General features: G+C 38.9%; 1 protein-coding gene and 1 long non-coding RNA gene across 2 annotated transcripts; one reads left to right on the plus strand and one right to left on the minus strand.

The window, feature by feature from the left end:
• The first annotated feature begins 2,845 nt into the window (after positions 1 to 2,845).
• On the plus strand, positions 2,846 to 27,460 carry LOC109638464 (unconventional myosin-VIIa-like). The gene is made up of 50 exons (XM_020101460.2): positions 2,846 to 2,945; positions 3,153 to 3,189; positions 3,381 to 3,482; positions 3,608 to 3,760; positions 4,184 to 4,252; positions 4,347 to 4,462; positions 4,589 to 4,716; positions 6,113 to 6,255; positions 6,535 to 6,648; positions 6,735 to 6,888; positions 8,401 to 8,477; positions 8,563 to 8,682; positions 9,205 to 9,344; positions 9,587 to 9,797; positions 9,879 to 10,014; positions 10,099 to 10,265; positions 10,531 to 10,671; positions 11,404 to 11,562; positions 11,771 to 11,863; positions 12,175 to 12,269; positions 12,668 to 12,752; positions 12,856 to 12,957; positions 13,360 to 13,476; positions 13,577 to 13,891; positions 14,002 to 14,268; positions 14,344 to 14,499; positions 15,680 to 15,748; positions 15,883 to 16,007; positions 16,253 to 16,379; positions 17,133 to 17,252; positions 17,468 to 17,641; positions 17,757 to 17,984; positions 19,120 to 19,287; positions 19,435 to 19,552; positions 19,808 to 19,934; positions 20,039 to 20,190; positions 20,366 to 20,547; positions 21,049 to 21,158; positions 21,365 to 21,519; positions 21,753 to 21,906; positions 22,005 to 22,160; positions 23,286 to 23,391; positions 23,893 to 24,006; positions 24,299 to 24,386; positions 24,460 to 24,566; positions 24,675 to 24,860; positions 24,960 to 25,076; positions 25,154 to 25,237; positions 25,405 to 25,524; positions 25,681 to 27,460. Exons 2-50 carry the CDS (start codon positions 3,178 to 3,180, stop codon positions 25,771 to 25,773), a joined length of 6,552 nt encoding a protein of 2,183 aa, XP_019957019.2. The 5' UTR covers positions 2,846 to 2,945; positions 3,153 to 3,177; the 3' UTR covers positions 25,774 to 27,460.
• On the minus strand, positions 19,777 to 20,407 carry LOC138405032 (uncharacterized). Its single transcript, XR_011238680.1, has 3 exons — positions 20,324 to 20,407; positions 20,130 to 20,238; positions 19,777 to 19,911 (listed from the first exon to the last, which is right to left on the minus strand). It is a non-coding gene; the product is annotated as an uncharacterized lncRNA (long non-coding RNA).
• Positions 27,461 to 27,642: the final 182 nt, after the last annotated feature.

Here is a 27,642-nt window from a genome sequence, read left to right on the forward strand (position 1 = left end):
GTGAATAAACACAGATAAACTGTTCTTTATTACCAGGGAGGGTCTGTTATTAATCAACTAAGTCAGTCCAACAGTGTGACGCAGATTGCAATTTGGACTTCTGTCACAGTTTATGATCTTCTGTGTAAACCATAGTTGCTGTATACTCCACACCCAATGAATAATACTTCCCCACTTCCACGATTTCTTCCCCACTTGTCCAGCATTAATGATGCCACCAAGACCCAACAGTCCCCATATGAAAACATGTTTAAAATTCACTAGACTAACAAAGACACTTGTTGCAATTGACTGCCACGGTGGTACCACACATAAATATCCATACTAACACCGTAGTAATGCTTCCACAGACAGCAATTGGACAGTACTATGTGTATGACAAATTTAATGACTAAAGTACTAATAATGAGTAGAGTACAGTTTGACTCAGGCCACTTTATTCTCTCTCACCAGACATGGACTTTGATTTCCATGTGCAACCCAACTTGACCCGTCGTGTCCAATTAGGGTGGAGTCGAGAAGTGAAGATAAACAAATCATAAAAACATTTGGTCAGAAGTCTCAGAATAAGAACAGAGCATGGTGAACAATGTTTACGGTAGCCAGCAACATCAATTCATAATAACGTATTTCATGGCATTTCACTCTAACACCGTAGTAATGATTCCACAGATGGTAATTGGACAGTACTACGTGTACGACAAATGTAATGACTGAAGTACTAGTAAGCAGTAAAAACTACAGCTTCCACTTGTTAGTGAAGTTTCCTAGAAGCTGTTTAAGGAGAACTCAGGCAGCAGCTGATGTGCAGAAGAATTAATGTTGATGTTTTAAGGAAACCAGAGGGCGAAACACTCACAGAGTAACATGAGCTATTGTCACCCCCAAGTCTGAAGATGTCTCCCACACCATCCCAATATATCGTCCTCTACTTGCGTCACCAAACAGCTTTACAGAAATTCCTGTCACTCTCTATGTTACCTGTAGGTGTTCACATGTTGGATAGTTAAGTCTAAATATTCATTCCTAAATCACATTGTGTCCGTACGTCTTGCCACTGGTGTAATACACAAAAGAGTAGAAGTTGGTGAGAGGTGAAGTTGGTCTGGGGAATCTGAGTTAGATATGAAAGGCCCTGAGCGTAGACACTACAATGCACCTTTATCTATAACCTGACCTTGGGTACTGCTTAGAGAGAGAAGGGAGTGTGTGGCCCTGGGATCTGTGGAATTAGACAGGGACTCTTCTCCTATACAGGTATAATGTATTACACACTATATAAACATAATATATAGTGTCATATACAGTTATGTGTGAGGACAGTCAAAATTCCTCAACACCACTTATTGTTGATACATGGAGCAGCCATCTTGGATTTCGAAGTCGGGGGGATGAGGTTCCTCTGACCTTCCAAGGCGAAATTCCGACTTGAGGAGGCGTTCAGGTTGCAACTTCCGACTCAGGGATCGCTAACACCGAGCTCCGAAGTGAAATAGAAGGTGGCATTATTTGGATCTACGCCAAATTGCACACACTCATAAATATCAGACCTTTAAACATGCCTGGTTGTTTTTCATCAAGATCCATGAATTATTCCCTGAGAACAAAGATAATGAAAAAAGTAAAAAACAATTTCTGGATCCACCTTCTGATCCGGATCCACACCAAGTTCTTCCTTGACCCATACTACATCCTTTCACCAAGTTTTGTGGAAAACATTATCTCCTTGGTGTAGCTCATTAGTGCTATGTAATACTGAAAACTTAAAGCTACACCAGTAAAACCTTTGGCATTTTATCAATGGTGCAATAATTCACTGTCTACAAGGTGTTTGTTTGGTTAAACATCCAGTTTTAATTTTATAAGCAAAAGAAAGTCTCACTCTTTTCTTTTCAAATGTTTTATTGCGTCACTTTAAAGTAAGAAAAATCTGCCTGCTCTTATCGTCTCAACAGGATAATCCCATGTTGTCATTAGGAATGAAGTCAAAGATCAGGCATGTCTACGTCATAGGCTGATAAGCATGAAGAACATTTTCACCAACCCAGCCCATTGTAGCACTGTTTTCACTTTCAGCCCACTTGACATAATGGCTTCAATTTGATGAAGGAAACAGATAACTGACTCGCCTGTTAGAGAAAGGCTCTCCCCTGAGGTTTCTATAGAACAGCTTTTACACTGACACAGTATTTAACTGGCAGTGAAATATGCAGTTTATAGAATTCCATTATACATCATTCACAGCATGAAAACCTGACTGATCCACAACCAGTGAGTCCCTTTAGTGTATCACATGACTGTGGTTTACCTAGGAGATGATTATTTGTCTTGGGCTATAAATCTGGTTCTTAATTTAAAAGATAACTCATTTTATATTTATTCCGATAACAATCTGTGAGATGCTCCGCAGTGTCTCATCTCAGCCATAACCAGGGTCCAAAGGCTGCACATTCATAACAGCAGTCACCATTTTACCCTGGTCAATCAAGACCAATCATATAAAAGTGTGATTTCACCAATATATGCATGTGCTGATATGCTCTAGATCGTTTCGGAATTACATTACATTATTATTTAAACAACCCGACTGTCATCACCTGTTCACATTGCTGCAGAAGACTGTATTACAAAGTGTGTGGTACTACTATACATATAAGCTATGGCAGTCATACAAGATTTAAATGATGATGGAAGACCTACATATTAACGTGGCCTGAAACACAGCCCCTTGATAACGGGACACCTCTCCGTAAGCGATCAGTTTCTTTTCCTCTTCCTTTACAGTCAGTTCAAAGTCAAAGAGCCATAAAAACTGATGTAGGGAAAATGTGTTCCCTCCTTCGTCACATTGAGAGACTCAAGAAGGCATCAGAGACGAACACCTACTCTGCGGCAGACTGGAAGAGTGGGGAATTCATGAAGATCGCTGTTTAAAAAAGGACAAGGTACACCTCTTAATTGTTTAACCTATGTGTTATGATGAAGTGAAGAGTTTTTATTTTGTTACCTACACGGACACTGTGCACTGAGCACAGCGGTGATCCTTGAAATGAACACAACAGAAAGGACCTTCATTCTGAGTTGGGTACAAAAAGTAACTTGGAGTTTTTGTGAAAATTACAACTCATCTTATGGATTCCTTTGTTTTTTAGGCAGTTGGAAAGCTGAACGTTGGGGATGCTGAGAAAAGTAAGGCTGACGGAGAGTTAAGAATATGGATTTTATTGATAAGAATCTTGCTTACCAGGAAGCATTCATTTGTTCCTTGACTTCACATGTCCTTGAAGTCATTCATTCAAAGGCAAACTGTAAAGATATTCCCATTATTAATGAAAGAAAAATATGGATGTATTTAGACATTGAGTTGTGCGTGTTTTCAGGGGGAGTGGGTGTGGGTGGACTCTGCCAATGGGGTCCCCATCGGAGCCAGGGTCAAAGTATCAGAGGCTGGTCAGCGGCTGCTGGTGGATGATGAGGGAAAGGTAAACGCACTTTGTTACCCTTTATTATGAAGCTGTTGTTCCACCTCAGGTAGTTTAAACACATTTCCAGCCTGGGATCACAGCTAAACAAGCTTAGATTTATTTCTCACTTCAACCTCCTCTAGGAGCAGAGTCTGTCCCCGGAACAGGAGGCCTCTCTCAAGATCATGCACCCTACATCAGTGGAGGGTGTGGACGACATGATAAAACTGGGGGACATGACAGAGGCCGGCCTCCTCCGAAACCTGCTGCTGCGACACAGACAAGGAATCTTTTATGTAAGGCACATCTGTAACACACACACAGCAAAATATTACTCTTGTCTATTAATAAGTCCTGTGATACCATGTTAAAAATCTGTCTTGTGATTACACTGACACACTGGGGCGTTTCTGTTTGCACGCTCTCCCCTGTGTTCGTGTGGCTTTTCTCTGAGTACTCTCAGAGATCAAAGACATGCAGTTTGGGGTTGAGTTAATTGGAGACTCTACTTTTTTCATGAGTGGGAATGTGAGTGTGGATGGTTGTTTGTGTCCATATGTTGACCCCGCTCCTCCGATCCTAAATAGTATAAAAGTAGTGTATTAAACACATGATCTTATGTAAACAGTTATATTGTACATAGTAACACTGTACACATGATGATATTGTACAGCTAGGATTTCATTGCACTTGGTTAACTTCTCTAATGGCACTTGCAGACCTACACAGGTTCCGTGCTGGTTGCAGTGAACCCATACCAGGATTTTCCAATATGCTCAGTTGAGAAGGTGAGACTGTACACAGAGAACTGCTTGAATTAACAGTTACCATACAAATACGAGCTGAATCTTGTTTCATGTGTGCATCTGTTCTGTCCTTCAGGTGAACTTGTACCATGGACGAAAGCTCGGGGAACTCCCGCCACACATCTTTGCCATCGCTGAATCCTGCTACTTCAACATGACACGGCATCTCAGGAACCAGTGCTGCATCATCAGGTCAGCAGGATGAACCCACTGACAAATGGCCAATTAACTGTTGCCTGTCAACAGCCCTGAATTGAATAAATGTGGAGTAATATGTTTCCATCACTAAATCATTTATTCTGTTGTTTTTTGTCTCAGTGGGGAGTCAGGAGCAGGGAAGACAGAGAGCACTAAGCTGATCCTGCAGTACCTGGCAGCAGTCAGTGGGGAGCACTCTGAGCAGAGGGTCGAACAACAGATTCTAGAGTCCAACCCAATACTAGAAGGTACAGTTGTGCTTCAGACAAGCATTAAAACACATAAGGACACACCTTGAAACTAGAATGACACTCAGTAGAGCGCATACTTCCGGTGAGGCCCTGAAGTAAAAAGTGGCCCTGGGAATGTTATTTCTACTTAAGGCCAGGATGGGAGAACATATGTTGCTCTGCTTTGTCATCGCCATTTTCAACATTATCAGTGATTTTGGCTGATTCTTCATCTTGTTACTTCTTGTCATGGACATATACACTTCGTCTCTGCGGTTCTCGATTCATCTTTTACACCATGTTACGTATGTTGTGCGTGATATGCACTGATTGATATACAAATTGGGACAGCAGCGCTCGATGATACAGAATTTTTTAAAAGACAGATGTTATGCCCCACAATTATGTGGCCCAAGGGGCGGACAACATGTATAACTGACCACCACTGACACGAATCATCGACAGAAAGCCAAACAATTGGATTTACTAACATCAAATGACACAATACACACAGTGTTCTAATCCCAGGCTGAGGCCCAGCAGTCCCCACACTGGAAGCCTTCCTTCTGATCCTGACACAGGAGTTTTTAATGAAACTCAATCCACTGGCAGGTGCAACTCATTGAGGACTGATCGGTTAATCAGGGTGGATCTACACGAGGGACAAGAGACAAACAAGGACACAGTACAGGAACACATACAGCCGTAACAACGGATAATTCCCATTAAATTCAAACAAAATTAACAAGCTGTTTTAAAAATCTAAGGAGTAGAGAGTACAAATGTTTGTGTTAAAATGTAGAGAGTAAAAGTAAAAACTTACAGTACACTTCTTTGTAATTTGTACTTTGTAACTTCCCACCACATAAAATTCACCATATATAACCATATTTACCAGTATAGTTAATAATTCATTTTATTATATTATTATTCCATATTTAAATTCACTAATTCACCAGATTTTTATTTGGGTCTGCACCAAATTGCACACACAAACACCAATAGATTTCAGTCCCCTAAACATACCTAATTATTTGATGAAGATCCATGAATTATGCTCTGTGAAATCAAGGAAACTATGGAAAAACATCTCACAATGTTTAAGAAAGTGAAAAAACATTGTGGGATCTGCTTCAACTTAATGACGTCTTTCTGGACCCATACTGCATCCTTTCCAACACGTTGCATGGTAATCCGTCCACTGGTTTTTGTGTAATCCTTCAAACAAACAAACAAACCAACCAATGAACAAACAGAGACGGGTGAAAACATTACTTCCTTGGCGTAGGTGACGAGTCTAGAGCAAACACATGAAATGAGAATAAACTGGTTTATTTAAGAATCCAGCAATGCCACAGAATAAGTGTCTAAAAGTCCAATTGCAATCGAAGCCACTCTATTCTGTTTATTTCAGCTTTTGGAAATGCTAAAACAATCCACAATGACAACTCCAGTCGTTTTGGGAAATATTTGGAGATCTTCTTCAACAAGGAGGGAGTGATCGAGGGAGGCCGTGTGGAGCAGTATCTCCTGGAGAAGTCTCGTGTCTGCCACCAGGTGAGATCAGCTCTGTCCAAACAAAAGGAGCTCTTATCTCCCTGGAGAGAGAGGCTGTGTCCTGTTACTGTAAACTCATGAAATCATATCCATCTATTCTGGGTCTTGTTATATAAACATCACTGTTGACCAGGAAGACAAACCCACATCATGTCATTGTTGCTGTCTCTTTGGATCACTGTACTAAGTCATACAAATACACACATCATGTAAAAAAAGTACCACTTAACCAACGCAGCAAAAATAACAATAAACTTCATTCTTACTCCTCGACCTCAGGCACTGGGAGAGAGAAACTACCACATATTTTATTGCATGCTGAGAGGAATCACTGCAGAGGAGAAGAAAACTCTGAGGCTTGGAGATGCTAAGGAATACAAATTCCTCACTAAGGTATTTTAACACTTATCTGCAGCTCATTGTGCATGTTGTACACACACACATTAAATAATCGAAACCCTCCCTCTTATGTGCTGCAGGGTGATTGTATCACATGTGAGAGCAGAGATGATGCAAAAGACTACAGTCATATTCACTCTGCTATGAAAATCCTGACCTTCTCCAAAAGCCAGTGTGAGGAAATCCACAAGCTGCTAGCAGCCATCTTACACCTGGGAAACGTCTGCTTTGAGGGTGAGCATGCACTTTCTGTACAACTCTATTTTTATTAGTTTGGTTAGTTTACAGGTGATTTATTTAATGTCAAGAGATCTGTTAATAAAATAGAGGCAGGCAAGCGATGACAGACAATGAGATACAATGAAAAATATAACTGGTGTAAACAGCAATGGAAGAAATATTCAGTTTAAATACATTTACTTTTTGACTGTAGTAAATTGTTCATGTATCTGTACTTTACTTAAGTTGATTTAGTTTCTGGTCCTTTTCACTTTTAATCCATGACATATATTAGCAAATATCTGCACTTTATATTTCATTACATTTTTACAAAGCTTTGCCATTACATCTTTACATTGTTTTTCATATTTTTGTAAAATGGTTCACTGATCTAATCTGAGTGGTCAGGTAACATTAGACCCCGCCTCCTCCAGCAGCAGTATCGCTGACGAGGAAGAAAAACCTGAAATTAATTCACAAGAGGCAGAGACTCAGTGTTCTCAGTCAGCATTCTTTATCAACACAAACGATTCAGCAGGCACAGTTAATGTTCAGTAGACTGTTGCCTTAGATCATAGGCAGCAAGTACTTTTAATACTTTAAATATACTTGTATAAAGCACTATATAAGTACTTACTATTACTCAAGAAGCAAAGTAAATGTGGTACTTTTACTTGAGTATATTTTTATCAATTTATTTGTGCTTTTATTAATTAATTTAGCACTTCCCCCACCACTGAACACAAAATCAAGCCGACTGAGAGGCTTCATTCAATGTTCACATCAAACATCAGAAAGTTCATCAGTGACTTTGACTGTGGCAAGATTGTTGGTGTGAGACAGGCTGGTTGTTGTATTACTGAAACTGATATCCTAGGATTGTCACATACTAGAGTTTTACTTCAACGTAATAAGTTAGTGGCAGTTCTGCGAACAGAAATGTCTCTTTGATGAGAGACATCGAAGGATCACCTGATGATCTGTATCTGCTCCAAAATTGAATGGCTTCTTCCCTGAACCAATCCTTCCACCAGGTTTCATGGTAATCAGTCCAGTAGTTTTTGCGTAATCTTGTTTACAACAAAGAAACATGCAAACCAAACATAACCTCCTTGGTGGAGGTAAAAATGAGCACAGTGGCTTCCCCAGTCACCAGACCATCAACCAATAGAAAACCTTCTGAGATGTGGTAGAACAGGAGATTGGCTGCTAACTCTGCACTAATGATGTGATGCAGTATGTCAACTGTGAAGGAAAATGTATCTTCTTATAGAATCTATTCCACAAAGAGTTCAGGCTGTTTTGAGAGAAAGGGATCTACCTAACATTTGAGTGTTCCTGATGTTTCAGTGAGAGTAAAAAGTAGCACAAATGGAAATACTTTGTATAAATTGGTACTTAGTATATTTCTACATCCTAATATATTGCATATGCTCAGCTCACTGGAACATCATTTGTTAGAATTTACTTTTGTAACAATATTAACTATAACTGCTGTTATTACAACTGATCTTTGGTTTCCATCAGCTACAACTCAAAATAACCTGGAAACCAGTGATGTCAGCAAGTCTGAACATTTCAGCCAAGCAGCTTCTCTACTGGAGGTGGGTTTCCTCACGTGTAAAGAGATAATTTCTTCTAAATCGTTAATATTATGACATTAACTTTTTTCCTGTCTGCTCTCTGCAGGTACAGACGTCTTCTCTGGCAAAGAGTTTGACGCACCGTTCCTTTATGACCAACAGGGAGAGGGTGACCACACCCCTTAGCTCCGAACAGGCCGCAGATTGTCGAGACGCCTTCGTCAAGGTAATGAACCCATAGCCAATGGCGGTTAATAAGCATGTTGTGTCTTTTCTTATATACATGTTTTTTAAATGCAGAAAAAGGAAATTAACTCCTTTCCCATTGCCAGCAGAGGAGTTTGCCTCACTATTTTTTACCCTGGTTCATCATGTTCAACATCTCATATGCACAAAAAACTGAGATGCTGTCTTGCCAGTGTTCAACTGGATTTCTCGTTTCCATCACCGATGATCAGAGCTGACAAAAACTTTTTTACCACAGATTCATTTGACCCGGGAGTGAATACTGATTGTATCCAATAACATTGCAGACAAGACCTAGATGTTAATGGGTTTTTTCGATCCCTGGAAAAAGGGCTTAGGTATTTATTGATGTTTTGTTCAGTATAAGGGAGTATCTTCATTCATCAGGATAAGGTGTCGAGGTTATCCAGAGATGCGAAGCAACTATTCAATTGTAACTTAACTTAATATTGCCAAGTATGGTCTGAATTAATTGTGATCTATTGTTTGTCTCAACTCACAGGCTATCTACAACAAACTGTTCATATGGATTGTGGAGAAAATCAACAGTGTCACCTATAAGAAACTGACCAGCAGCAAGTCTTCCTTCCAGTCCATTGGTCTGCTTGACATCTTCGGCTTCGAGAACTTCAGCACAAACAGGTGCAGACATTTCACCACACATCCTTCACATTAAGTGTATCACAACTCCACAGCTACCCAAACCTGAACAAAAACTTAAGTTTCATAGCTATTTGTGGCCCATGGGCAGGAAAATATATAAGCCTGTGCAGTATAATACAATATTTAGCATGTCACACATACAAAACATCATAAAAAATATGCATGCCTTAGTCTCCATTTTAGAAAATGGTTCCGTTAAATATCATCCTGCCATTTTACAGTTTTGAGCAGCTGTGCATTAACTTTGCCAACGAGAAGCTCCAGCAGTTCTTCGTGGCTCACATCTTCAAGCTGGAGCAGGAGGAGTATCTGAAAGAGGACATTGTGTGGAACAAGATGGATTTCAGTGACAATCAGAACATCCTGGACCTTCTGGCTGGGAAACCCTGTAACCTGCTGGCTCTGATCGATGAGGAGAGCCTATTTCCAAAGGTGGCGTTATGCTATTGGTTCATAAGTGTTGTTTGATCATTTTAACATAAAGTTTTCTAATTGTAGTTTGGTTTGTTGCAGGGCTCAGATTTCACTATGCTGAACAAGATGAACCAGCAACATAGTAGGAACAAGGCCTACATTGCCACAAAGAGTGAATACGACACAAATTTTGGTATTCAACACTTTGCAGGCGTGGTTTACTATGAGTCCAAAGGTAAGCAAACAAATTGCAATTAATCAAACTAGAAACTAAATATTCTGCTGTGAGATAATTAGTAATTGTCTTTTTTCCTCTAAGGGTTCCTGGAGAAGAACAGAGATGCCGTCAGTTATGACATAATCAAGATGATTGAAGTGTCCACCAATAAGCTACTTCGTCAGATATTTCAGACTGATCTCTCAACCAATGGGGTCAAGATTACAAACAACACAAAGGTCATCATAACACCGAAGAGCTCTGTGCGGGTAACTCTATTGAGTTTAATATTTCTACATGTGTAAATATGTAAATGAGGAGGTAGTTTTAGTTCAAATGAAGAAAAATCATTTCACCCCTTAACCTATTTGCAGAGTTTTCTCTGTAAGTTAAAATGATAGATTTTGAAACTTGTTAAGATATGTATTTGTGGATACAGTCAACATGCATTGATAATGTCATTGGTGTCAGAGATGTCCCTTTTTTTGCTGACTGGCTATGGTGTGTCTTTGTCTTCCTCCATCATCCGTACAGGCCAAGGCTGACAAACGTAAACAAGTGCCAACGCTGAGCGGCCAGTTCCGTCAGTCTCTGGAATCCCTCATGAAGGCTCTGTCGGCCTGTCAGCCTTTCTTCATCCGCTGCTTCAAACCCAACAGTAGCAAGAAGTCTCAGGTGAATGACACTAGAGCAACTCAATAAGAAAAGTGAGATTAGGAGTTGAAATGAAGATAAACTCAAACAAAAGTGCACCCAGGCAAATTAAGACTATTCCCCCTTGATCCTAAATGCTGTTTCCTGAAATAAGGATAATGTTGCTGTGCTTATACAACTCCAGTCTGCATCTGTTAGATGACAATGAAATGAATTTTCTATCAGCTTTCCACCCTCTCCACCGCCTGCTCTTTTACTGGATAAACAACTATCTCTTCCTGTTTGGTGCCATAAAGCAATTGCGCAAATTTCCTGTAAAACATCATCTGTTAACAAACAGGGTAAAGTGCAGTATCTGTGAGGCTTAACTCTCCTGTTCAAGTTAGCAACCTTCCTTCTGTAATTTCGCCATGATAGCATTGTGGTTCTATTGATGTCAGTCCAGCACTTTGGTCCGTTTTGTTCTTGAAAAATTATTGGATTAATTGCCAAGAAATACAGACATCCCTGATCCCCAGAGGGCCTACTGGATTGATGGATAGAAAGATAGAAAGATAGATAGATAGATAGATAGATAGATAGATAGAGAGATAGATAGATAGATAGATAGATAGATAGATAGATAGATAGATAGATAGATAGATAGATAGATAGATTAGATTCATAGATAGATTGAAAGAAAGAAAGATGACAGAAATGCTACACAGAGCCTCACAGACTGAATATTCACAACCACTTTACTCTGTCCTCTAGGTGTTTGACAGAGATCTGTGTATGCGTCAGCTGAGATACTCCGGCATGATGGACACCATCCACATCCGGAATCTGGGATACCCAATTCGCCACAGCTTTGAGGAATTTGTGAAGCGCTACAGGGTGCTGCTGAGGACGACCATCTGTGATCCCAACACTGTTAGTCATGACATGGTCCTGTTGAGGATTATACTTGACAATGTTCACAATTGGTTTCATCAAGTCTCTGTCATATTTGTGTAACTTAGAATGTTGTTGCTACAGTAAATGTTGTGGCCAGATGGATGAATAAGTGATTCTGTCTTTCCCCTGGAGGAATTTGGAATGTCATTAGACTTTCCTCAGAAACTCTTTATTGTCTCTCCAGGAGACAGCTGCTGTTTGTTGTCAGGCCATCTGCAAGACAGTGATCGAAGGGGAGGAAAGGTGGAAAATAGGCAGGACCAAGATTTTCCTAAAGGTACAGAAAAAATATTATTCAAACCATATTGTGTCTTTGTCTTTTTTTCAAGACAGAAATGACGTGGCTGCAGACTGGTGAAGTATTATCAGTATTAGGATCCAGACCAGCATCTACGTCTATAATTGACATTACAGCCTCTGTTTTGTGATTTATGTTCTGTTCAGTTGTTGCTGTGCTACAGATGACTATGATTCAGTTGCTTTTAATGAGACTTGGACGATTTATTTTAAAACATTGTGGCATCTGATTGCAAATAATTCCTCAACAATTCAAGAAATAATCATGACTCTGTTTTCATTCTATTTCAGGATGCCGATGATGCGATCCTGGAACGACTGAGGGAAGAAGAACTCAGCAGGATAGCTGTGATTATCCAGAGGGTCATGCTCGGACACAAAGACAGGTGCAGTTTCTGAGAATACACATTAAACAGTACAACATACCTCCATTAATGCCCCACACTGCACTCACTCATTGAAATCAGCCCTCTGAATATGCCAGATTTTTTTAAACAAGATCCATACATACACAAAAAATGCCCTATCCCACAATAACAAAAAAAGACATTTATTAAAAATTCCTGGATCTGCAACTGAAATTTAAAAGGATACCGTACATTACTTTAACCTATAACAGGTATGTGTTCACTGTGGCTGCACATAATGTTATTTTATTGGCATACATGTTGCAAAATCAAACAAATTAATAGATTATGTAGAAGGTGTAATTAACCTACGCTAACACAGAGCGTGGTTGGTTAATTTTTTTATCTCTAAAACTTTAATTTCCTTTATTTTCTAGAAAGTCTTTTCTGAAGAAGCGACAGGCAGCCGTGGTGTTGCAGAAGCGTTGGAGAACATATAGAGAAGAGAAAGTGCAAAGAAAGGTCTGATGCTTTATAACGTCTGATAGAAGTCAGACCACGTATCTTGTAAATGTATAAAAGACTGGACTTCAGGTACCTTTGTTTCCACTCTTGTTTCAACTAGATCAAGCACGGCTATGAGCGGCTGGCATCAATGATCCGTAGTCGGAAACTCCAGTTACAGTACCAAAGACAGTGTGCAGCAGCACTCACCATACAAACACAGGCATGTACTGTACTCACTGCAGTGTAACATATAATGGATCGTTTTGGATTTCCCAGGTTACATTATGTATATGCGTGTGCATGTGTGTAGGATCGTAAGTTTAAGAATATGTAACAATTCTCTGTTTAATATACTTAAATACTTCAGTATATGTAAAATTTAGAAATTCATGTGATTAACAATGATTCATTTGATCATTTTTTAATTACTTGTATGACGTGTCATTACAATCATGATATCTTGAATCTTGAAAAAATTATTTCTGGATATTTTTAGCAATATCAATTTCACTAATATTTTATATATGGTAAATCTATCTTGCACAGATTCTGGTTGTTATTATAGAGAGGTGAAACTATTGTTCATTAGGTCTGTCACAAAATGATTCATAATAAACTGTAGGTGCGAGGCTACCAGAAGAGGAAGCGCTGGGGGCAAAAAAGAAAGGCAGTCATACTGCTGCAGGCTCACACCAGAAAACTCCTGGCCAGAAGAACAGTTCAGAAGATGAGGGATGATGTAAGTGCTGAAAGTTCTGAATCTAGAAATACAATGAAGTGATGAATGTCAAGAAATTGGTGTCATATCTACATCCTCTCTTCTCCCAAACCCATCACAGGCCTTCACTTCACGCCTAGAGAATGAGAACTGGGACCAAATAGCCTTAGCCTTTCAGCAGGGACTGGAAGACCTTGTTTCTGCATCACAGTCAGCTGATGAGGAGCCGGAGCTGGAGCCGGAGCTGGAGCCGGAGCCGGAGCCGGAGCTAGAGCTGGAGCTGGAGTCGGAGTTGGAGTCAGATTTGGAGTCGGAGTCTGCACCTGAAACTGAGTCAGTTATTGAACAGAGTTCAGAGGAAAACTCATATGATTTCCTGCCTGCACCTGCTGTGGAAGTGGTGCAACAAAAAGCATTTGAATCAGACGAGTTTAAGGTTAGCTAACAAGTCTGTCATGTGATCTGCTAAACTGATATTTATACATCTCTTACATACCTTACATTTTTATCATACTGAATGAAACTTTAATTACTTTGATTGTCAAGAAGAGGACCATACAAGAGCCAGCAGAGGAAGCCTCTATTGAAACCTCAGGGTCAGATTTGGAAATGGCCTCTCCGTTATCAGCTCCCGCTACACCTCCAGCTACACCTCCAGAGGACGAAGATGATGATGACTTTGATGACGAAAGCGACCAGTTTTCATTATACAAATTCAGCATCCTTCACTTCCAGAGCAACATCTCTCACACACACATTAACCAGAGACTCAAGCAGACCCTTCTGCCCCATGATGATGAGGGTGATACACTGGTAAGAGGATGGAGAGCTTCTTACTCTGAATTTTTTTTTAAATCGTCCTCAAACTCTCTTCTCATTCTCCTCCAGGCCTGTCTGACTGTGTGGTGGATTATTCTTCGCTTCATGGGGGATTTACCAGAGCCTAAATCTCTGGATGCAACATCTCAAGTGTCAAGCACCCTCGTGCAGCGTCTGCCTCATAGTACGAGCCGAAGGCTGAGCAACCTGGTGGGACTTGACCAGGTAGAGTAGTCCGAACATTAAATACCATGAAAAAGCTTTGCACAAAAATATGCTACAACGCAGGATTACAGATGCCATAATACATATGTCAGCTAATGGCCTCACAACAAGCAGCACCTGTCTCCTGGAGAGTCTTTTCTGAACATTTATATTATATAGGACTGGTATATTTGTAGTGACACTGCAGAAATCCAGTCTTTGTGGCAGTGTGCTGTTTCACTATATTCACTAAAAAATGTATGTGAAGATTCTCAGTCATTGAGGTCATGGTCATCCAAATTTCAGTGATTTCACTCTATATTATCTAAGAAATGGTGTATCAATGGTACCCAAACATTCAAATATCACAAAACATGCAGTCACCCTCAATTCAACTTTTCTTGGATAATAAAAAGTGTTAAAGCACTGAAATACAGACCTATTATCTGAACTGTTGGACACTAAACCACCCAGTTATGATAGAAATTAAACTATAACTACATAGGTGCCAGTTCAACTCCTGGGCACTGCCGAGGTGCCCTTGAGCAAGGCACCGAACCCCCCAATTGCTCCCCAGGCGCCTTCATGGCTGCCCACTGCTCCGTGTGGTCACTGTGTGTATTGTGTTCCGTGTGTGCTGTGTTCACACAGATGGGTTAAATACAGAGGTCAAATTTCCCCATGTTGCATGTAGTGCTGTGTGAGCATGATTGCGGGACAATAAAAAGGAATCTTAATCCTTAATCGTAATTAATAATTAATAGGTTGAAACCATTCACAGTAGCATTTTAATCATTATAATTACCATTATAATCAATCGTTAAAAGCATCTGTGGACAACATGCAGGGGCATTGCAACAGGGTAGGCAATGCAAGCAATTGCCTGGGACTAGTACGCACTTTGTTCATCTAGCTACGCTGGATATTAAAATTAGACCAAAATAAATCATATCAGAACTTTTCCCATGTTTAGTGTGATTTATAACCTGTACAATTCAACTGAAAAACAAATATATAAATAAAAACATCCATCTATCTTTCTTTCTATCTATCTATCTATCTATCTATCTATCTATCTCTCTATCTATCTTTCTGCTGACATAATTTTATTGCAAACACTACTGCATATAGAAGATCCTGAAAGTCAAACATAAGTCATCAGTCTTTCCTCTTATGATCTAAAATGACCTTTTCTTAATAGAAAATACTGAGGAAGAACAAGAAGAAGTATGGAGGTTCAAACAGAAGAGCATCAACTATCCTTGAGGAGGTTAGCACTTATGTCACTATGATATGTTACATAATGTCGGGTCTATTATTATACTATTTATTATTCAGTTTGTGTGGTTGTTCTTGTTGTTGATAATAAAAATGAATTGTTCTTATTGTTGATATCTAAACCAGCCAGAGAACCTGACAGAAGACGAGGACATTTTGATTGGAGAAGGTCCAACATTGGATCGGCCGCTGTCATCACTAGAAAAACTGCACGTTATCATTGGATACGCTCTGTCCAGACGGGACATAAGGTAAAGCTGGGGTAAACATTTACATGGGAAAAACAAACATATGTAAATACACAGGTATAATGTGGGTATACAGTGGAGAAACACATTAGAAAACATTCAAAATAGAAGCCAGTGTAAAATTCATATGTAAAAACAGTATACTAATTTTCAATCATGTTGCAGTCATCATTCAGTTCTGCTAACATATCATCTCTGTTGGTTACCACGTCTCTTATTGTTTTCTTCCGTGTCTCTCTTCTGTGTAGGGATGAGATTTACTGCCAGATCTGTAAGCAGCTGGTATACAACAAGAACAGGAAGAGCCGTATGCAAGGCTGGATCCTCCTCTCCATCTGTCTCGGGATCTTCCCTCCGACAGACCTGTTAGTGAAGGTCAGTGTGCAGCAAGTCACTGAGTTGCACAACAGTTTGCCATCAAAGAATGTCTGTAGCAACCAGACCTGGTTTCCTGTTTTCAGTGTGAATTTGGAGAAGAATGCAATGGGAACCAGTTTCTAAAATGTCAGGGGTTGTTTTTGCATTTTTTAAGAGAATCATTAAATAGATACTAAACACTGATAAACTGTTACTTCACTCAGTTGGTCACGACACCCTGCTTTTTACACGTGATCAAAGTAGTAAAATTAGATAAGATTAAAGACACAGGGTTATTGTTGTGAAATGTAGATATAGAACCTATAATTACTGTATATAAAGATGGACAACTAGGACAGACAAAAGTGATGCCAAAGTGACTCTATTGACCTTTGGTGGCTGGTTGCTTTATAGATCATAACCCCCCTAAATACATTTTTCTTAGAGATTGTTTCTGTCATTTTAGGTTGTTTGTATGACTGATTATTTGTACTAATATTTAGCCCCATTTCTGGATATTGGGAGAAAGTTAAGACTCGTTGTCCATCCTTATTCAGTCTATTACGTATACAGGATAAAACTAAAACATTATAAGATAAACATTTTCAGTTTTATTTAAAAGATGACCCCAAGTTTCATTTCAGTTGTGGTTGTATGGTGAATATACAATGTGTTTTGTTGTCATTTTATTTATTTGTGTGTCATTGTTTATTTCTCTCTCCCAAGGATTTGTAACACTGTTACCTCGTTCTTTTCTTCTGTGCTCCACAGTATTTGGAGAAGTTTGTCTCTAGGGGGCCGGATGGTTATAAAGCATATTGTACTGAGCGCCTGCGTCGTATATTAGCCAATGGAGAAAGGAAAGAGTTGCCCTGTTGGATAGAGCTACAGGTAAAATATTTCGATTAAATTTTAAATTTTGTTTTTTTTTCTGTAACCTCCACAGTAATTTCTTCGTCCTCAGTTGTATTGTTAACTATTCTGAGATGTTTTGATCTGCATTTTTTTGTGACAAAATCACTTGTTTTCTTCAGCTGTAGTCCCCAAGTTACTGGCTTGTTTTCTTGTTTTTAATCCAGTCTCATCTTCTTTCCTTCCACTGACAGGCTGTAAAGTCCAAGAAGCCCATCGATGTGTCTGTGACTCTAATAGACGGCCGCACTATCAGTCTTCATCTGGATTCAGCCTCTACCTCTGCTGAAATCTGTCAAGCTGTGGCTCTACAGACAGGTCTCAAAGACACCTATGGATTCTCCTTGTACATCAGCCTCTATGATAAGGTCAGCTTTACTCACAGAGTTTTAAAAAATCCACAACTCAAATATTGTTTGAATTAGTGCTAATATATTATAGAGAACCACATTAATTGAAACCCTGTTGGCGTCTCATCTCCAGATGTGGTCTTTGGGCAGCTGTGGGAAGCATGTGTTGGATGCGGTATCTCAGTGTGAGCAAGAGATGAAGAGGCAAGGCAAAGAGGAGAAGGACACCCCCTGGAGTCTCTCCATCCGCAAGGAACTGTTCACACCGTGGCACGACTGCTCAGTCGACCTGATCAGCACAGATCTGATTTACAGGCAGGTCATCAAGGGAATCAAGTCGGGAGAGTACGTTAGTGAGAAGGTGAGGCTCTGCAGAGAAACAACTCAGTTTAACAATAAGGATGCCATGTACTCATTATAACTTGACAAAGAGTATAGTATTATATAACAAAAAAACTGATAATACTTAGTATTCGTCTACTTTTTGTAATATGATAAAGTCACAGCACTCAAAAAGTTCTCTCTAAAAAAAAGGATAATAAATCCCATCTCATTCGTATTAGCAGAATAAATGAAGTTACGGTCTTGTCTCTGGTTTACGGACATCAAAACATATATCGTAATAAATCATTATCAGTACCTTTGTCTGCCGAGATTCTCGGTCATCCAGGTCAGGGTATTTTCAGAAGTTGCACAAGTGTACGTACTGTATGCAACTGGACTTGCTTGTGTTTCTTGAAGATGTTTCACCTCTCATCTAAGAGGCGGTTTAACTTCTATTTGACTAATAGGAGGTTTCAGGTATTTTATTTCTGTGGGTTTGTACCTGTGTTGAGTCATTTAGGAGGTTTAATGACCTGCCTGTTTAACATAACTCTAAACACAGGTAAAGACCCACCGTGATTAAATACCTGAAACCCTCTCATTAATCTTGAAGAACCTCACAGCACTTTAGTTTCTTTTTCAGTTCAACATCCCACAACTGTGGTGTTGAGTGTAACTTACTGTTTGTATCCACATCTAAACTCTAATAATCCCTCTGCAGTTGAGCTGCTCCCCATCAAAACAGCAGACACGAAGTTAGCAGCTAGCTTGCAAAACAAAGTGACAAACAATTAGCCACTAAACAAATTTGTCAAGAGAGCTTGGCAGAACTAAGGATGGAGTAATCATTTTCAGGTGATCTGAAATACAGTCTTGTTTCTACTGGCCCCTAGTGGCTAAAAAACACTTAATACCGCTTAAAAATCATAAGATCTTTTTCGTGTTCCAGAATAGAAACTTTATTTTAATTTGTATTCATGACATCTCCACTGTTCTTAATATTAACATGGATTTTTTTAGATAGTGAAAATAAATACCTGGATTACTCAGGTAGATCTTTGAGGACTATATTTCCTATTGTATGTATCTAAATTGATATTAATATCTAAACCATGGCAACAACAATAAGACACCAGATTGTGTGTCCGATAAACGTTGTTTTTTTCTCTAAGGAGGATGAATATGTCCAGCTGGCAGCGAAGCACTATTACATCCAGTTTGGCTCTGCACACAGCATAGAGAACGTCCAGAGGGTGGTTGAGGAGTGCATCACCACACAACTGATTGAGAACAAATCTATGGCAAAATGGATCCAACTCATCAGCTCAGCTCATCTACAGGTACAGTACCATGCAGTTAAACAAAGGCGTAAAAGGAGTTTGCCTGAAATATTTTCTAATGTCTTAATCATTTTATTGTTTGTATCATCTGAGTACAATAAACCTGAGGCACCTCAAGTTACATCTTATATGCTGGTCTCAAAACAGGGTCCTTATGTCAACGGGAACCAGAGCAAAGAAAGTGTTAAAGGGGAGTTGGTGGACAGTGCGCGAGAGAAATGGCCGGTGCACTTCTCCAGGTTTTATGAAGTTACAATGTTGTCAGGTTAGTCAACGTAAAATGCAGAATAAAATGTCCTCAATACGCAGTGAGGTCTTGATGTACTTCCATACTTTTTTGCTCCCCTGTGACCTAAAATGCTTTGATATTATTATTTTGAAGTGTGTTTTAATGTTAAGAGGCTAAACAATACCAATGTAGATTTCCCTGTGAACTGGGGTTTCCAGTTACAATCAGGGAAATGGCAGATGATTTACAACCTTGTTCTTGAGACTTTTGTGTTCATATATCTATCCTCAGGTCTGCCTTTGCCCAAAAGCAGGTTTGTTGTGGCTGTAAACTGGAAAGGCATCTTCTTCATGGATGGAAAAGAAAAGTGTCTCCTTGAGCTTTCTTACCTGGAACTGAAGGAAATAAAAACAATCAAGTATGGGTAAAATTCACTTTTCATAATTTGCTCCCTTGGAAATTATCCTGAATCTTACAATTAAACCCTAATAATCAAAATCTGTCTGCTGTCTGTCATACCAGTGGCCAATCAGTGAATTTGTCCACAATCAAAGGAGACTTTGTCCTGAGGTGTGGGGAGGATGTGGAGATGGGTGGACTCATAGAGACTAACCTGGATGGGCTGAGGGAGCTCTCCCGGTATGCTCTGGCTCTGCAGGACATCAACAGATCAGGTAGGAGTTTACAGTTTGTACAGGATGGACGAGTGAGCTCACACACACCTGCACATTAGACAGCATAAATGTATAAAAATTCTCCTTTTGTATATATTTATGTCTGAGTCTGCGGGAAAACAAAAAGGCTTACCATGCACTTAAACTTCATGACTGTGTCTCTGCTCCCATACAGATGACCCCATGATAGTCGACTGTAAACGTGGTGACCTCCTGCTGGTAGAAAAAGATGAAGATTATTCCCCTGAAGAAACCTGCATCAGAGCAACTAACCAGCGGACCGGCAGCAGTGTTACAGCCCATAAGGACTCAGTGCAGTTTCTGCCAACTCTCACAAGCCCTACTGAAGATATGCTGGTAGAGTTTCCTTTAAGATCTCATATGTTTAATATAAGATTTAATATAAAAGAAGTAAGATGGGAATAAAAGAGTTGCAAAGTTAATGTAATTATAAAAAGTATACAGTACAGTACAACACTAAAATAAAGAGTAACATGTGAAGAATCTTTGGTATATAAATAGTGTGTATACACACATTTATGTATTTATATTTACAGAAAAAAACTATATGTTTTAAATATCTGAAAATAATACATTAAAACTAAAATGTTGTGGCAAATATGCAAATATATTAAGATTTAATTTATGTGCCTCAAATTGATTGTATATGAGACCAATTTAATAATAATACATTTCATTAGCAGCTTTCTAGACACCCAAGTACACCTTATTATAATCATACACAAATAAGTCACATCACATGATGGGCAGCAGTGAGCAGCAGTGGATCCATGTGTAAGATAATTCATATGAGCGCCCCCTGTGGTGTCACTGATGAACTGCCTCTGATCCCCTCAGGAACTGCTCAGTCCGGGCCAGAGGAAACGTTCAACCACACAGAGCATCACACAGAGAGATGAAACAGTGGCTCCTGTCTCATTGAAAGAGTTTGCACTTGAGAACTTCAGGTAATAAATAATATTTAATGTTTGTATAATTTCGCTTTTTTTAAATGTTCGAAATAAATAAAAATGAATGAATTTGTGTGAATTTGGGACTTTTGACATGTTGAATATCCAGATATTCACTTGGATGATTCAATCTTGTTTTAAATATTACTAATAGTCAACTAATTTCTCTAATCTGTTCTCACTGTGGTTCCTGTCTGACACAGGACTGCGGGTAAAGATGTGGGTCGACAGGCTCAGTACAAAGGGCTCAGGAAAGAGAAACTGTGGGCCTGTTCCAAAGAACCTCTCAAGCAGCCCCTGATGAGGGGTCTGGTCCGCAACTCTGAGCTCAGCTACCTGGCCTGCAACGCCTTCATTGATATCCTCTGATAAATGTGCTTTCCTGTTTTAGATGGTGCAGTTTGAGAATGCAGAAACACTTTATTCCAGGAATGAGACAATATGCTGATTATTTCTCAAATTTAAAGACATCTGAGATTTTGAGGTATCTTTTCGCAAATTCATCTGTAATCTTTTTACTTTTAAACAGTAACTGCCTGTATACAAAAGGTAAGGTGTGAGTTTGTATGAGTCCTTGACCTAAGCTGCTACCTATCCTGAAGTATATGGGTGACTACCCCATTAAACATGCCCGCAGCTCTGTCGAGCTGACAGACCAGATCTTTGGTCCGGCCACGCAGCATGAGGCCCTGCAGGATGAGATCTACTGCCAGATTATGAGACAGATGACCGGCAACAACAACAGGTGCAGCATCAGGATGCACGTTTGTAGAATTTAAAGAAAAATCAAAAGCCTAGATATGAAAAGCTTCAATGTGTTTTTCCGCTCTCTCTTGCTCTCAGGCTGAGTCTGGAGCGTGGGTGGCAGCTGATGTGGCTTTGTTCAGGTCTGTTCCCACCCAGTAAGAGTTTGATGAGACACGCTCAGAACTTCCTGGAGTCGCGGCCCAGAGACCCGCTGGCGACTATCTGTCTGCAGAGGGTGCAGGCAATGTGCAGGTCAAAAATCATTGATTACACAGCAATGTACTGTGAAAGGTGTTGGTTACTGGTCTCGGCAGAAACAAACTAACGAACATACTTCTTCTTTGGAGATTAAAAAAGTATTAGTCACATGCAGATCATAATGATACTGAGCTAATTCTAATAAAATGTATATTGGTACATTTTAGTATAAATATGCTGAGATATCTTGACGATTGGTCCCTAGTACTGGTCAAATGCACAAGTAATGCTGGCTCCTACACAGTCTCCCTAGGCCTCAAACATTTTCATGAAGTTTAAAAAATATTCAATATCACCTTTAACATCATCCTTCTATCCCTTATCTATCCCTCTATTTTATACCACAAATCCAAGACAAGGATGAATCCATATAGTAACATTTAGGGGTTATTTGTTATGCACCTTTCATACTCTTCATACTTTACAAAAAAAAGCATTCATTTTATTCTGTATTGTTTTAAACATTCTTAGAAAGGCTTGAATTTAACTATACACTATAACTATACAATACAGAAACTCTTATAATGCATTTAGTGAAGTTAAAATATACTTGTAAAATATTATATGGAAGTCAGACATAATAAGATACGAAACAACGAATTTAATCAAATAATTGCCTATTTGAATCTTAGCACCATCTGAATACCTATGTCAAATGTAATAACTGCTGTATATTTCATCTATATTTAGATAGCACATTATAGCACTCAAATACTTTACATAGGAAACAATTTTGGTATCAATTTCTCTCTTGAAGTTTTAATTTCAATTTGTGCAGTTTTATATTTATGGAGTTTATTGTAGTTTTGTGAGGCCTGGTAATATTTTTTATATGATGATGATGGTTTATTATTTAAATTACTGGTGATTGTGTACTCACCATATAAATGCATTTCTGCAGTTTCACTTGCAAATGAAACCTACAATTTTTTAGAATGTGATTGGCTGTTCTGTGGCCACTCCCTATTTAAGATGATCACAAAAACTTTGCTTGATGACAGTCTAGTTATGATCAAGTTTTGCAGTTTAAAAGCTTTTATTTCAAGTATGTGTAATATTTAAGGGTGTGTATGTTCAGTATATTCATATATCATTCATCTGAGTGCTCTGTTCCCTCAGAAAGGAGCCCAGGAAGCTTCCTCCCCATCTGGTCGAAGTGGACGCCATCCAACAGAACAGCAACCTGATCTTCCATAAAGTCCATTTCCCAAATGACACAAATGAAGTAAGACACATCACTGTCCTCTCAACACTGGGAAAAGATGGATCCATCCATTAGCGCTCCGACTGTTTTAGCTCTGGGAAAATTGATTATGACATTGATATTAACTGAATTACTTTCTTTTCATCAGTGGAAGGACATTGGAACCAAACACCGTTTCTCACTAGTTCTGCTCTGCTCCAATTTTTTTTACATATTGTTTCCAGGGATCTTTTTAAGGACATTTTAGGATTCATTGTCTACAAATTTAAGAGATAGTTTAACCACTTTTATACACAGTACTTGGCGAAAGTAAAATATATACCAGTAGGGAGCAGCAGGATAGCTCCAGCTACATAATGAGCATACATGGTACAGCTATGGAAGTGGTATCACTCGTGTCACTCATCTAACCTACAACATGAAAGGAAATTAGTCAATTTCCCCAAATGTCAAACTATTCCTTTAATGTGAATACCATTAGGCATCATATTTTGATTTCCTACTGTCCTTGCTGTTGTCCAGATATTCGAGGTAAAATCTACAACCTTGATCAGTGACCTGTGCAGCAGTGTTGCCTCTCACCTCAACCTGATCTCAGCTGATGGATTTGGCCTCTACCTGAAAACACCGAACAAGGTGCTGTTGGGTGATGTTCTTTTTCTTAAGGTTCCTGCTTTCAAGCCAAGTGTAACATGTTGATGTGACAGAAACGATGAAGATTGGATATACAGATTCCAGTGAAGGATAAGGGGACGTTTTGTGGTCTGGATCGCACTGATGAAATGATTAATTCTTAAGTTAAAAAAAACTGTTAAGACGATTAAATCATGAATTGATGAATAAATAAATTTCAATCTCTTCCTCCTCATTGCATTTTGCTCACACATACTAATTATGATATCTAAGGCTAAATGTTTTCTGTTTGTAGGTCACGTGCTTGGACGAGCGGAAATATTTCTTTGATAGTTTAAGGCAGACGTCAGACTTCTCTAAAAAATTAAAGAGAGTGAAAGAAGGTAATGCATCATCATCACGTTCAGTTTTTACATGTCAGATCATCTTCATATTTAAAGTTTTGTTTTTTCTAAGGTAACCAGGGTAACATTCCCTACCTGGTGATACTTAAGAGGAAGCTCTGGTTCAATGTGAACCCGGGGAAAGACCAGATCGCAGACCTCATCTTCCATTTTCCACAGGTACAGTGTCCAACCTATAATTACACGCAATCGTGAGTGATGGTTTTTCACTTCTTTTCAAGAAGCCGAATCATCATGGTGTATGTCCTCTGTACTGCTTCCATGCAGGAGCTGCCTAAGTACCTGAGGGGATACCACAATTGCACCAAAGAGGACATGATCAACCTGAGTGGGCTGCTGTTCAGAACCAAAGTGGATTCAGACAGGTCACAGTTTGTCATGATCCCCAGGATGCTCAAGGACCTGGTTCCTGAAGACCAGATCAACAAAATGTCTGCTGAAGACTGGAAGAAGGTAAAAGAGAAATATAAAGAAATGTTAATTTTCATAATATATAAAAGCATGTTTGGGAGAGCTTTCACATGTTTTTCATTTTTCCTCCTCTACATGCAGAACATCATCTCCTCCTACAACAAGCAGAGCGGGATAACGGTGCAGGAGGCCAGAATCGCCTTCCTTAGAGTCATTTCCAGTTGGCCAACTTTCGGCTGCACCTTCTTTGAAGTGAAAGTGAGCGATCAGGGTGAAGTGAGGGGACAACTATCTGAGGAAATGTTTTGTCACTATATGTATGATTTCTTTTGCAGCAAACGTGTGAATCTAGCTACCCACATATGGTTTGGATTGCCATCAGCAAACAAGGCGTAAGCATAATAGACCCAAAGAACAAGGTATGTCCAGTAATCCTGATATAACACATATGTACTTATTAATTAATGTCCTTGAACATTTAATAATGTTATATTGTTGTCCAATCTGTCTCATTTGATCCTGTTGTTTTTACTAGTAACACATCACTATATCTTAATGTTGCTTAAACATAATGTCAATGTTTCAGGAGCTACTGGTCATGTACCCGTTCAGCCGCATCACTGAGTACCGCAGCAAAAGCAACTTCTTCCAGATAAGCATCAGCACGCTGGTGAAGGAAATCAAGTTTGTCTGTGAAACCTTACAGGTATGAGCCAGGCGTATAAGTTTTAACTGTAGATATTGTGAAAGTATTTCTTGCCAGTACATCTTATTCTATTGATTAGTTTGTCCATAAGCTTTAATGATCCCATTTGGAATTGGTGATTTCGAAATGAAGGACATCCCTTCCTCTGTTTTTCAGGCTACCGCAATGGAGGACCTTCTTAGATCCTACGTCAGCATGTATGAGAGGCAGAGAGAAACCTTCCGACCAAGGAACCACATCTTTTCTTGAAGTTTCAAGACACCAGACTGAGCCATTGTGGTTTATATGCACTCTTTTTTGCTTTCCTTACATTCATGTATCTGTTGGCCTATGCTTTAAATAGTAAAAAAGAAATCAATTCTGCAAAATAATATTGTCTTTTCAATTGTCCATCTATCCATGTATCCATTATATATTCTGTTTATCCTTTGAGAGTTGAGTGGGAGCTTGAGCTGATCCTTGCTGACATTAGGTGATAGGTGGGGTACATTCTGGACAGGTCCCCAACTTACAGTGACAATCAACCAGTATTCTTTATTTGTTTTGATTACTATTCTTTTCTTGTGTCATTGTGAGAACTGTTGTATGAATAAATGATCCATAGAGATTTGTGGAAGTTGTGTGATATTAAACTTTAACATGTCCAACCTTTAGTCTTCCTAACAGAACAATATAAATAATTAACTCTTGTAGTCACAGAAAGTCAAATGCATTATCTTTATCAAAATATTTTCTGAGCTGTACTAGATTAACATCTTGTTTTTGCTTCAATTTATTCAATATCAAATTTTAAATTCAAGGAGGCACAATTTTATTTAAAAAAATATTTTATCAGCATGTATGCCTAAAAATGTAATCTGTGATAAATTCAGACATCATTTGTTAGAAAACTGTTTGTTCGATCAATTCAACAACAATAAAACAAAAATAATTTTGAGATTGTATAATTTTAAGCTATAGATGGAAAATTGTGTACATTTCTTACTGCCTGTATTTTCTACAATACTGAGATAAGACAAATTGCTATCCATGGCTAATGTATATTGATCAATCAAATGTTATTTGTATAGCCCATATTCACAAATCAGAATATGTCTCATGGGGTTTGACAAGTTGTGAAGTCCTATGCCTATTAAGGCCCTAGAGGAATTTTTTGAAACAACATATGTTCATACACATTTCAGAAAACAACATAACTGTGCTATATGTGGTTTGGTTTTGTATATACATTATTTTATCTATTAAAATACAATAATTCATTATGACCAAAAATACGTTTTGATGTTTGGATTGATATGTTGTTGGGCAGTGGGTGTTTTGCCATTGGATTAATATAAGTTTTCATACAGCCGCAGTGTGAGTTGAGTCAAACTGAATGTCAGGGCGGAGTTGTTTCCTCCTCAATAAACATTCAGAAAAAAGGCAGCAGCCAAAAGCAAACAAAGAAAAAACAAGTTAAGTGGAGCATAAGTCATTCTCACAACAGCCATTTGACGTGTTATGCAGGAACCACAGAGGTTTTATTAATAACATGAGCGATGGCTGCATTCCATTTAGCTCTGGTGCTTCTGGATTCCAGGGCTGGGGTTAAGTATGTGCTGACACGGCTCACTCATGGACAGCTGAGTGGAATGAAGTTGTAATAAATGTGATTAGTTACAGATCAAACTGTCTGCTCTAAAGATAGGGGATATGAATATAAAAATATGGTTTATAATGATACTACACTCAAACTGTATCTGCAAATACTCCATGTATGGCATTTTGCATATGGCACATGTGTATATTATTATTCCAAAGGCCTGTCAACACTTTACATTTTCACTATGTCAAAATTTACATTTACAAAATGTAACTGAATCAATTATTATTATCATAACCATATATCATTATCAAAGAAAACACTGTCTGTTTTGGTATTAAATCTGAAGTGTTCAATGTAAGAGTGACTTAGTGACATGAATTTATCATTTGTCCTTCCAAAAACCTGTGATCACATTGTGGTGAACCATCATACCTTGTACAGTTTATGATGGGACCTCTTTACTCTCAGTTTATTTTCAAACTGTTATTGGTATAATTCAAAGGGCCCATACTGTTGTAGGCCACAGTTGTGTA

Source organism: Paralichthys olivaceus, chromosome 16, assembly GCF_024713975.1.
Source record: "Paralichthys olivaceus isolate ysfri-2021 chromosome 16, ASM2471397v2, whole genome shotgun sequence".
NCBI lineage: Eukaryota > Metazoa > Chordata > Actinopteri > Pleuronectiformes > Paralichthyidae > Paralichthys > Paralichthys olivaceus.